This window comes from Vidua chalybeata, chromosome 1 (genome assembly GCF_026979565.1).
Source record: "Vidua chalybeata isolate OUT-0048 chromosome 1, bVidCha1 merged haplotype, whole genome shotgun sequence".
In the NCBI taxonomy this organism is placed as follows: Eukaryota; Metazoa; Chordata; class Aves; order Passeriformes; family Viduidae; genus Vidua; species Vidua chalybeata.
In genome coordinates this window covers 22120954-22133989 of record NC_071530.1, presented here as the reverse complement: position 1 = coordinate 22133989, position 13036 = coordinate 22120954, and the positions used below count along the sequence as shown (strand labels likewise).

Sequence of the window (13036 nt, the reverse complement as noted above, 5' to 3'; positions counted from 1 at the left end):
AAGCTGTGATTTCAAGTGGGTTAGCTGATACGTGGTGGGCCAATGAGAGATGTATGCACAGGGCTGTACAGTGATGAAAGATTAGGTTCTCCCAGGAAAGTCACTCCCACTCCTGCCCCGGCCTTGTTCAGTATCAGGTTTAACAACACAGAGCTCAGGAGTGCAAACTCCCAATCAGACAGATTTTCTGTGTCCACTTTATCCATCAGTGCACTGAAAGAAATTAATTTCCAATAGCAGGTAATATCAGTGAAAAATTCTTTTAGTGTGTTAGGAAAGATGTTGAGACTAATGCGGACAAGACAACCAAAGGAATTAGAATTGTTTAATAGTGGGAAAATGTTACTCAAAAATAGTTAAATAATAACTCTCCAGGGTCATTACAGTGTTATAAGATAATGAAGATATAGGCATTGATCTTTGATGGTCTGCCAAATTTTATGCATATATATGTACACATACATCATATTTTTATGCTTATAAATTTGGAGGTATGTAGCAAGCAGAGAGAGAGAAAGTATCTCTGAGTATACTGCTTTAGAATAATCTAACACAGAAAGACAACAGAAAGACCATTTATGCAAACAAGGCCAGACTGCCATCATAACACTTTGCAGCCTCTGACGACAGGGAGGGCAATGGCTGGTATGCCAACTGCTAGGTCCAGGACTCAGCACTTCCTGCTATAACAACTGGTCAAAATCATCTATAAGAAAATGGATCGCAAAATTAATTTTATGAAACCATAATATTTGGAATTAAAGCCACAATTCTCAATAAAATCTATTTCCTCTGGAAGGCAAACAAAAGACTTATGATTAAGCACTCAGTCCAATATCCCTTTTCTGCCTTTCTATCTTCTCTAAACTTCATTTCCACTTTAATATGAATTGTGAAGTAGTAGCATTTAAATGGGAAATCACATGAGAGGACTACACTGTATTGTTACTGAGGTGCAAAGAATGTCTCATTTTAATTTACTTTCCATTAGAAAAATGATGTTTAGAACATATCCATGCAGATTACTAAAGCTACTCTCAAATTACTGCTGAGAAACAGAAAACATACGTTCAGAGGAAGAAGCTCTTGTGGTGGCTAATGTCCCTCCCAGAATAAACACTTTGAAATGAAGTTAATTAAACCCACAGGAAACCATAAATTAACTTTTTTTTTATCAGATTATTTTTTTTATCAGATTACGCTGATAATAGCATGAAGAGAGGCTTTTCTGTGACTGACTATAAAAGTCAGAGTAAACACTTACACTGTTCCTAGAGGCAAACTAATTCTTTTCCCAGACTTGGCTGACCAGGTAAGAAGTGAGAGGGGAGAAGAGACTGAATTATCCTGTCACATCAGGAGGGTAGGTAGCTAATCCTGCACTAACTGAGCCTCTGAACTACATCTGAAAGGGCAGGATGAGGTGAGCTTGCACTGCCAGTTGATATTCTGTATGTGTCGTGCATTTCTGTGCAGACTCACGGTTTCCAGCACTTTCTGGCAGCTTTTAAAGCAGTAAATTTATCTGAAAATTAAGAAGAGTTTTATTGCTTAAACCAACCCTTTTATAACAGAAACTTGCCAAAACCTCCCCTACCCAACAACGCAGTCATAGTTGGTGCATGAAGCAGGCTGTTTGATTTAGCATAAACTGCTTTTTGCAGGGGGAGTGTGTGAAGAGGAAAGAGCACAAATGGCTCCATTTGAGTTCAGATGCATTTCTGATGACTTAAAAAAACAGCTGAAGGGTGAAAAAAATCTTCTGTGCAGCAAATGGGGATTTATAGGGATTAGAGTCACAGGTTTAGGATCTGGAAAATATTTTGTTTTGTATTATTATAAAAAAAAATAATGGAATGGTGATGAGGGGAATTGCTTTTGATTTAATACATAAATGCATAACTCTTGTTTGGAGAGATGGGACAAAGAGTCCCATTATAACCCATGGATAGCTGCCTGTGGTGCTTGAATTCAGCAGGATGGTTCAGCATTTGATGTGTGGGCAGACCTTAGGCAGTTTTTTAATAAAGTGCTGTGATAGATGCACACAGAAAATTCCAGGGTGATTTACATCCTCTGTGATACTGCAGAAGACAATAAGATTGCTTTCAGGGAGAGCGAGGCGCTTTGCCTTTAGCGTTGCTCATTTTATTCAACATTATTATTTCTAATACTCTGTTTAGAGATACCTGCAACTTCTAGTGGTTTCATATATTATTGAGGCAGCTCCTGATCCCCATGAACCTACAAGTGTGATCACACAGAAGACACTAATTCCCTGGCAACTTGGATGCACGCAATACGTGAGCACTTAAATGCAAGCGCTAGCAGAAATAGAGGAGAAAAAGATCCATCCTCAGATTCTAGTAACATGTCCTTAGCATGCCAGGTCAGCTGATGTGATCTCTCACTTCAGAGGTTCAGAAACATTCATTCCTGGACTTCACAAACCATTTTCTTTAAATTCTGAAGTGTTTATATGAATTAATTGCATTTTCCTTTCATATTAGCAATTGAAATATGTATTTTGCTAAAATTGGAGGAAAATTGGGACACAGGAAATAAAGTTAATAGGCACATATGGGTAAAATATACCTACCACATACAAATGTGATAAAACCGATACAAAATGTGATAAAAAATAGTATTTATTATCTTTTTCCAGGAATCCAATGTTTCATAAGGGATTATTTTATATTGTTCTGTATGCAAGGAAAAATGTATTTTGCTTGACAAACATTATGAGACATAGATTTTAACTCCAGAAACAGATGCTTTAAAAAAAAATAGACAAAATTCTTTTTTGCCCTTGAAACAGCACAACCAGTTTGAAACAGCATGGTCATATGCCTTCTGATAGAAGCATGAAGAATAGAGGCTTTTCTGTGACTGGGAGGTTCAAAAGATGGACCTGGTCATTTGAGGAAGTGGTCTTTCCTCCTGCCTGTGGTTTTTAAGTTATTCCACATTTAAATTTATCAAATTAAGTCCAGACATCAGTATTAAGCATGTAACTAAAGCTACAGCTGAAGGTCTTTCAGTCAAAGTAGCTTAAAAGAAATTGTGATAAAAGCGAGTATTTTCCATTTTATTTTAATGGAAAGTAGCATGTTAAAGTTGAAAGCATCAAATGATGAATTGTCTTCTACTTGGGTGAATTTAGAAACCTCCCACAATCAATGAGGAGGGAAGAGAGACCGTTGTAACATGCAACACATTTATCAGGTTTACCTGCTTGTGAGCGTGGTCATAAGAATTGATGTGGTTGTCAAATTCCTGGTGTTTGTGGTACTGCTTGTCACACAGTTCACAGTAGAAGTTAGCCTTCACATCCTCCAGGGCCTTAGCTGCAGCTCTCTCCTTCTCAGCATAGTCCTGCAAAGGCAGAAGCAAAGGGAGGCACTTCACCTGAGACCATGAACTCCTGCTTCAGCATCTCTTTTATCAGGCACATTGCAAGCACTGGACAACTGGAACATCAGACTCCATCCCAAACATGCTAAACAGGTTTTGGTCTTAAACAGGATTCAATAAAAGAGTTATGTTTCTTGGGGAATTGTTCTTACTACTCATTATAGGCTCTGCTGTAAGGAAAGTAGAGAGGAATGGGGTGCAGAGGAATACCATCAGGATACTGCCTAGCCCCTGGGCAGGAAAGCTGTGAAGAACAAATAAACCCCCAGTGTCAGCCTGTTAACTCTGACACCAGCCCCAGATTGCCCCAGTATCTGCTCTTTCAGGTACTATTGCTCACAAGAAATAAACTGGTTTAATCTGATATTATGGCAGATTTTCTTTTGTGTTCTGCTTTCTGACTTCTATGAAATATTCACTGGGGCCAGGCAGCTATGGCTGGCTGAGATTTCCCTGGAGCAGAGCCCCCTCTGCAAGAGCCTTTTCTGTTCTTCCCTGTCCTTCCCAACATCTGCATGAAGGGACACACCATCCAGCCTGACCAAACTGAAAGGAACCCTCCCCTGCCTGACACAGGCCACAACCACTGAGGAGAGCACTAGCTCATGTCCAGGCTCATGCAAACACAGCTGAAAATAGGGAAAACACAATTCGTTCCTACATAGTTGCCTTTCATATCTCCCCAATGACACAAGTGAGTACTATGGAGAGTCAAATACTTCAATTCAACATATAATATTAGGTAAAAGAGAAAATTTCAAGCATAGGAGCAAAAAGTTACTGAACTCAAATTAATGCACTTAAATAAAGGGCCTGATATGCAAAATTGGCAGCAGCCTTTGTCAATCTTATTTCTTTTAAAAGTCCTTCATTTTACTGTTGTTGTTATTTTTATGACACTTCCTCAAACATTTTGCATTAAAGTGCAAACTTCTGATATGGAAAACAAGAACAAAAAAGTTGGTAGAAGCTATTCATTTTGTATTCATATTGACAAGCTGATATTTCTTGAGTGTATGTAATATATTGCCAGGGATCGCAGTAATTCATCATTTGCTGTACTGTTTTACTCTCCTAAAGAAATGAGCCCTTTCTGCTGCCAGGCTTTCCATGCTCTGCAGTCAGTGTTGTCTGCTGTCCACATGCTTTCACCACTCTTGGCGTGACAAACTCAGAGTGCATGAAAGCCAGGACACGCTGCACGTCTGGGACAGCCTGCTCTTAGCACATCACTCTGCCCAGCACAGCCCCAGGGAGCAGAGCGGGCTGGAGGCTGGTGTTTGGGTATGGCAGATTAATATGAATGTACATTTTGAGCCCTTCAGAGGGGGAGACAACTCAAATCTGAGACTTGGCCAAGCAACTGATGCTGGTTTTCAGTGTGACTCACTGAACTTTGCACAGCTCTGTGCTGTGAGCCCTTCTGTTTTGCCCTGGTCTTTACACCCTCAGATTGGTGTGAGCAGGTCTTTTTTAAACCATAGTTTTAGAGGCTACCTTTGCTGGTGAGATTAACTTCTTCTAAACTTGTCTGTCTAGAAGTTAGGTGTATGGGTAAGACAGTATACTAAGCTTCTTCTGTAAGAAAGAGAAAAATGCTAGGCACTGCCAAATGGTTATTAATCCCATCTATTTCAAAAACCCATTTTAGAATGAGATTAAATTCTCCAGAGGTTCTATCTCTCTCCGACCACTTCAAGGCTCTAAATTACTAACCTGGCCTACATCCTTAATTCTTAGATTGCTGAACTCAAAGATAATAAATTCTGTATTGTGTTTCTTTAGATTCAATTCTAAATCTCCCCATGAAACTTTCATGAACTGACCTACTTGAAGACAGGAGGTCAAAGGGGAATGCTAAACCCAAAATTTTGATTTTAGATCCTATTGATGATACCAATGGCATACCAGTTCCTCCCAGAGGGGAAACATGCAAATAAATCTCTTTCCTGCAAGCATATAGCTCAGGTGGGTCAATATACTACAGTACACTCAGAAAAAAACTAACCTGAGCTAACATTTTTCCACTTGAGAGGCTGCTCAATTATGGTAGTTAATCCTTGATTGTATCAGGGAGAAATATACTCACAATCAAATAGTTAAATAGCTTTCATTAGTTATTTAAATTTACAGAGCCCATTAAAAAGTGATACTTTTCAGCTTATGCTTCAGACCCATTGTTTTGCTAGCATTAATTATTCACCAGGCCTTTGATATAATTAAAATGCATAAATTAGAATGTGGATGCAATAGTATTAATTATGCAGAGATGTCTTCCCTGAAAATCAAGTGTTGGAGACAACATATTTTTATTCTAAACTGGTAAAAATGTAAGTTTTGCACTCACTGGAAGCCAGCCAAAGCATAATTGCTTTGCAGGAGGGGTTGTGGGTTGGTTTTTTTTTGGTGTTTTGTTTTTTTTTTTTTTTTTTTTTTTTTGGTTTTTTTTTTTTTTTTTGTTGCTGTTGTTGTTTTTCAGTTTTTTGTGATTTTTTTTTCTTGTTCTGAACTGTCAATTAAATGCTTACAGCCTGCTCCATCTTTCCTTCTGCTGAAGGAGAAGCCTAGCTGTTTGGGGTGAACGCACCACACTACTGCCTGCAAAGCACAGTGAAACTGCTGCTCATGAGCATTCCAAACTGCCAACTTTATCTTTCTCAGCAGAAATTAATACAGTTCCCTTCACATAAAGACGTTTTAAAATAGCAACAAGGCAGCTCCCAGGTGCATCCTAAGATAATCCTAACTACCTCCATTTCCTTATTGCTTAATTATGCTTGTCTACCATGGCAAAAGATAGAACTTCCTGCTTGCTTATCGATCAGATGCAGGGAAATTGAATGCCACATCACATACTTTAGAAAGGTCATGGATTTTTTCTTTCGCTACAAAGACATAAGAACTTCTAGCACTACTGTAAATTGTACAGTCAAATAAATTTTCACATCCAGACTTCTAATATCATCTCACTAGGATTGTACAGACCAATAGTCAATTCTAGCTTGATAAATGTGAACACATGAAAGAAAATCTATGGAATTCCACCTGTAGAAAGCATACGTGATCACGAAGGCCTGATCACACAAATGCAGATATCGGCTGGCAGCAATAATGCACCAAGACATTTTGAACTCTGAATCTTCAGTGGTAAGGGATATATGTATCACAGTCTCATAAACTTTATTCTGCATCATACCCTCCTTAGTAATGGCACATAGCCTGGGTAGACATGTGTATTCTTATAAGACAATCTAAGTTAGCTGTTCTGTCTTTGAGTCATGGAGTGTCAAAGTGCAAGCTCATGTAAGGGGTGATGTTATCCTTGTAGGTGAGAGCTCCTAGAAATGGTGGATTAACTAACTTCTGTGGTGCTGGATGCAGACGGTGAAGTGTATAAGGACAAACAAGTGCAGAATATGTCTCTAAATACATTTTTTCTAGAAGCCTGCAAAATGCTTCCATATTATAGATTTTAATTGCATTCACATCAATTTGACCCAGAGAGGCACATAACTGTAATAATTGTTTAGGTATTGGATTAATTTAAAAAAATACTTCTCTTGCATGTTAGGCTAGAAGTGCTTTCACTTAGCAGCTACATACTTTTGCAGTATGCTTCGTATTGTGAAAGCGCAATTAATGGTAGCTGACATTTTATTTTCTAATATGGGGAAAATCAATGAAAAAATCCCATGTAACTGAGTTTTCTTGAATGTTGCCACTGACATCTAGTCAATTAGAAATAATTTATTAAATCTAGAGTCTGTAATAGATATTTAATAGACTGCATGGCCATTAAAGGATGCTGATCTAGACAAAACAATACCACATTTCTTGTCTCAGTAACTGATAGTAAATATATCAGCTATGTTCAAGTGGACTAAGGTGAAAAGTAGGTCACTTGATAACAATAAAACTTGCAGAGGCAATTTTCTACAAACCCATGGATTTCTATAAATATAGTGGAGTAAATGCATGGTGCTTGTAATAGAATATGAGAAAAATATAGCATCATTAGCCCACTTTTGATTACCTATTTCTAAATTGGAATGCAAAATTAGTGACAGAACAGCTAACTCACATTAATGCAGAGCTCAGTAAGTGACAGACTGCTTCCTCTTTGGGAACATAAGCAACCAGTTTGGTAACTTAAATATAATTTTGTGAACCAGATTAGATATAAATACAAGTTTTAAATACTTATGCAACGACAGAGATGCCTCTTGGGGGTTCTCAGGCTAGAGGTTAAAGGAGAAATAGGATGAATATAAGCACATGAGTTAGCTACAGATTGCAGTCTACATTTAAGACTTTTAAACATATTTTCATTAGTGATTTAGATGACAAAACGAATTGTGATTATCTGTGAAATCTATGAATGATACTAATTAACAGAATAGGGCATACAAATGCTTTAGGGACCGGGATCAAGATTCAAAATTACTGCAATAATCTTCAGATATGATCTTAAATCAGCAAGATAAAATTCAGTAAGACGTTTGTCAAGTGCTGCACTTTGGAGGGAGAAATCACTTTCATCAATACTAGATAAGGAATAGCTGCATAAAAAAACGCAAATGCAAGGAAAAAGGTCCAAGAGTTAGAGTGGAAAAGAAACCAAATGAAAGTCAACAAAGTCAAGGCAAATCACATTCTGACATGTTAATAGTGATGTTATAAGTAAGATGCTGAGGGTAATTATTCCACTTGACTCAGTATTGGTGAAATGTCAGCTGTAAAATACTATTTGGCACATCTACACTAGCAAATAACTTGGCTTCTAGAATCTGACCCTCTATCATTCCCACTCTATGTGTGATAGTTCATTCCCGGACTTTTTCATTTCAGAGTTCCCTTTGAGATAAAAACTATTGCAGTTCCAAAATAACATTCAGTGCAGGGACCACACTCTACAGGCAGAAAGGATGAGACACCACAAACCTCTTCATACCCTGTACAGCCTTAAAAAAAACTCAAAAGATTTTGTCAAAGAAAGCAACATTTGCATGTCATAAGAAAACATGCAACATCATGTCACAAAACAACTACTCCAGCAGTGGTTTAACATAGCCCTTACAATTCATCATAGAGACTGAAATAAAAAACAAGTATAATAATTACATGTAACAGTACCAGACAGAGGAGACGTCAGGCAAAATGGACATATGGTCAGTTTGTCCTGGGGTGTATGTGCTTTTTGGGGAAGACCAAAATGTAGATGATGCCTTTGAGACAGTTTTCTTCCCACAATTCAAGAAAGACATAGATGTACTCGAGAGATCTTTGAGCAGAAGTGTAGGTAGGGATCAGGGATTTAAAAGTAAGTTACATGCCTAAATTAGGCAAACTAAATCCAATCTGTAATTCATATTTTCATTGGCACTTGTAAATAACATTTTTTGAGGGAAATACATAGAACTGGCCAGGCTGGTACAAAACATTTCTGAATGATCAGGACCTGCGCATAGATGTGTAGAAACAGCAGTCGTAGAACCTTCATTTTGAGTGCTCATTCACCACATCTTCCAAATTCACCAGTTTTAGGGATGCTTGCACATAATTTTAATGTCCTTATATATTTTCTTCTGCAGCTAGAGTGAGATAGATTTTAAACGATCTTTAAAACTCAGCAGGCAGGTGATAGAATGCAGGAAGTAATCAAAGTACTTGTGTGCAGTGGGAAACTTGAGTACCACAAAAATGTCCTGATATTAAGATATGTAACTGAACATCAGGTTGTTTGAAATTAATGAACTTTTCCCTGAAAGCTCTCTTTTTTGTTTTTCTCCCTGGAGAAGACTGTTCACTTACCTAGACTTTCTTAGGGAAGTTTAGCTGTGGAGATAGAATAAAAAGCAAGTGATTCGTTCAGCTGCAATAGCTGGCAGTACAGAATATTTTAATTTATCTCACATATGTTCTGCCATTCTCCACCTTGAAAACTCAGTGCATAGTTTCTGCCACTGTGGGATCTATAGTGAGGATTTACAGAGCTGTCTTTTGCAAAGGATTTTTTCTTCAAAGGCAGTACATGCTGTCATTCTCAGCTGACTCATAGAGGGCAACACCTAACTTCTGCCAATAAATACATCTTCATATTTTTCACACTCAGCCAATTACTGCAATGTTTTCAATCATATGCACATCCATTTGCTACTAGAATGCTGAGAAGTGTAGGACTTTTACTGCTGCTTTTAGCAGGTCCTGCAGGCCTCTCAGAGTCCAATCCTGCTGGGACTAATAGGACATGTAAACCAATTCCTAACCTATTTACTATCAAAATCATCAGTGCTGATTGGAACAAACCTTATAGACAGAAGAATTTAAAGAACATGAGCAGATCTATTCAGATCTTCAGAAAATCTTTTATTTTCTAAGACAAATGGTTATTTCTGGTAACTTCAATAAGAAATTGAACTTTGAGATTTTTCTATACTTATTTTCAACATTATAAATGGAGCATATAACCACTAAAAATCTCTTCTGTGGATATAGAGGGCATTTTTCAAACATCTCAATTTGATTCAATATTTTTCTCCTTATTTTCAGAAACTGGTGGAATTGAGATCACATTCTGAAAATGTGATCAAGAGTTGACCTGCAAAGGTACTTAGGTACCTGACTGTAAGTTGCATACAAAATTGTATGTATTCAATTTAATTTTTAGAAAATTTACAATTAATCAAATTTGAGCATTTACATAATTTTATATTGCAAATGGATATATCTAAAAGGAAGTATGTACTGGTTTTGGTTGGGATAGAGTTAACTTTCTTCATAGTAGATTAGTTTTCAACTGGGGTTAAAACATGATAGAATAATTATTAAAATATAATTTATTTAACTGAGAAAAAGCTGCCTGGAATTGCATGCAGCGCAGAAATATGAGTTCTAAAATAAAGCCAGCTTAAAGAGGATATTAAAAATAGAGTGGAAATAACATAAATGTAAAGAAACTTCAATTTGAGAAAACAAAGGAGTAAAATGGAGATCAGTGATGAGAAGTGTCCTCACAGGGCCATACGGGGACCGGTGCTGTTCAATAACATCATAGACGACATAGTGGGATCAAGTGCTCTTACAGAAAGTTTGCAGGTGACAAGAAGCTGAGTGGTGGGGTTGACATGCCTAAGGGATGGGATGCCATCCAGAGAGAACTGGACAAGCTCTGAACAAGTAGATGCATGTGAACCTCATGAGGTTCAACAATGCCGAAAGTAAGGTCCTCCACCTGAGTGAGGACAACCCCCAGTTGTAAAAGAAGGTGATAAAGGATCTGCTCCCATGTATGAGGCAACTACTGAGATGCTGATTAAAAAAGAAATTAAATTGAATACAGCAAATAAACAATTTCCATACAGACTGGGAAATACACTCATGCATAAAGACCAAATGATAAATGTAAATATCATTTATATACAATATAAATATAAAATATTTCAAAAGATTCATATATTTAGGCTGGAATCCATAAGGTTTCTTGTTGCAGTGTGCAGCTACGCAAACGGAGCAAAAGGGCTTTGTGAATTTGAGATGGGAGTTTCTGTTTCCTAAACCTAAAGATGGAGTTTCTATTCTGTATTTTTACGTATATTCATCCTTCCCCCAGAGTTATTCCCATTGGATTTTACCTATAATGTATTCACACTGGGCATTGTTCTATTGGTTTCACCTTATCTCTTATTTTCCCCTATAAAACCTTTGTCTGGACCCCTGATCGGGGTCACTTGTACGTGCGCGACCGGGCAAATACAACCTACTTTGGACTGCACAACAAGTGTCCAATCTCTTGAGTCTCTTTATCCCGGTCTTGCTCGCGCTCTCTAAACAGCTCTGTCCGTATCAGACAAACCCACAAAGGTGTTTGTTGCCTCTCTCTCTCCGGCAGCTCCTGGAAGCGCCTGGCCAGCGCTCCGGGAAAGCGGACCGGGCAAAACAAACAAGTCGGAGAGAGAAGAAAAGAACGAAAAGCAACAGTTTCTCATCATCAGTGGAAAAGATGGAAGGACAACTTTCACACTGAAGTTGCAGGTGTCATTTTAAGATGAAGCATGATATGAGGGGGAATATATGATGTGATTTGGTTGACTAAATTTGATTTGAAGATTTGGGAAAATCTTAAGTTACACTAAATCTGCTTAATGATTAATGTCTTGCTGCTTGATTTTTTATCTCTGGGCCTCTTTGTTAATCTATCCCCTATATTAATGCTAGCATTAGCATTTGACTTATTGTTTTGAAAGAGTTTCCAAGCAAAAAGTCATTAAAGAACAATTTCAAAATACAAATGCTGCCATTAAAGAACAACAAAAAATGTTGCAATTCAGTAACTAGAGCAACAACCCTAAGAAGAGGAAGAAATATGACTCAAGGACAGCCTGAGAGCACAAAGGGCATCAAAACCGTAAAAACTCGTGATGGTAGAGGCTGAAACAATTTCTGGGGTAACTGGAAACAGATGTGGGTTTCTTACACTTAGGATTATATTCTTGGCATTTAAAAGAAAATTTAAAACAGCTTTTTGGGTAAGATTAAAAAGATAAAAAATATAGAGAATCTCACTATAATTCCAACTACTCTGCACATATGGTTCACTGTCCTTCCATGTCAATATGACTGTGGAAAAATGTAGATAGAATAGAAATGTTTTTTTTAGGTTGGAAAGAAGAACTGTTCTTGTTATGAAGAAGAAGGAAAAAAACCCATCATTCACTTTTTCCTTATAGTCTTGCTTTTCTGCACAAATGTGAGTCCTTCAGTGAATATGATTGTGACTTTTTTGTCTGTCTTCCATTCAAAGTCAATTCCTTCAATTTGTTCACTGATTCATATTACTTTCTCTCTCCTCCTCTCAAGTGATCATTTATTTTACTCCTTTACAGATGAGTGAGGTATTATCAATTAACCTGAAGAGTTAGTCCTCCATTTATGTCTTACTATTCTCACTTTTCCACTTGCGATTTTTAGAGTACAATGCTTGTTCTAGCACTGCATTTAATGGATTTATGTGATGTATTTCTTTGTCTGTAATCTCTTTTCAGATTAAATGTACTTGACGCTTTTTAGGATCTTAGTACATTTTGACCTAAAGGCTTCTTCTATAAAACACACACACACACACACACACACACACACATATATATGTATGTATATATAAAACTTATATGTAGTGTCTTTCATATCTGAGATAGCTAAAAACACTTTGCAACAGTGATTTTGATAATTGTTTAGGAAATTGTGTAGGAAATTTTGTAGGAAATACAGCATTTTATATGAGCATAATAATAGTTATCACACAACTCATATATAGCTGTTAGAACCATTTTTATTAAATGCCTTTTTCACAAAATACAGGCTAATCATACCAGATAGCATTTTATAGTCTTTAATAACAATAGCATTAAACATTTAAGTCTCTCTCTTTTAACATTGTTGGACTTTTTCTTTGCAGATACCGCAATATTAAAACCAGTTCCTGTAGACTTATTCAATATTATAAATGATGCAATATGTCTAATATAAGTGGGTTTCTTTGCTCATAGCAACAGAGAATAATTTTTAATTTTATGATAAAATGTTAATAAACTATTAATAAATCCAGACTGGTCAATTGAATTTTTAT

The 13036-nt window shown here is 37.0% G+C and overlaps 1 protein-coding gene across 1 annotated transcript in view; it reads right to left on the bottom strand.

Annotated features, from left to right (window-relative positions):
- Positions 1–13036, bottom strand: part of ZNF804B (zinc finger protein 804B) — a 225308-nt gene that overhangs the window by 24022 nt on the left and 188250 nt on the right. Inside the window, exon 2 of the mRNA XM_053950034.1 lies at positions 3232–3375. Within this exon, the coding sequence (XP_053806009.1) occupies positions 3232–3375 (144 nt within the window). The remainder of the gene's footprint in view (positions 1–3231; positions 3376–13036) is intronic.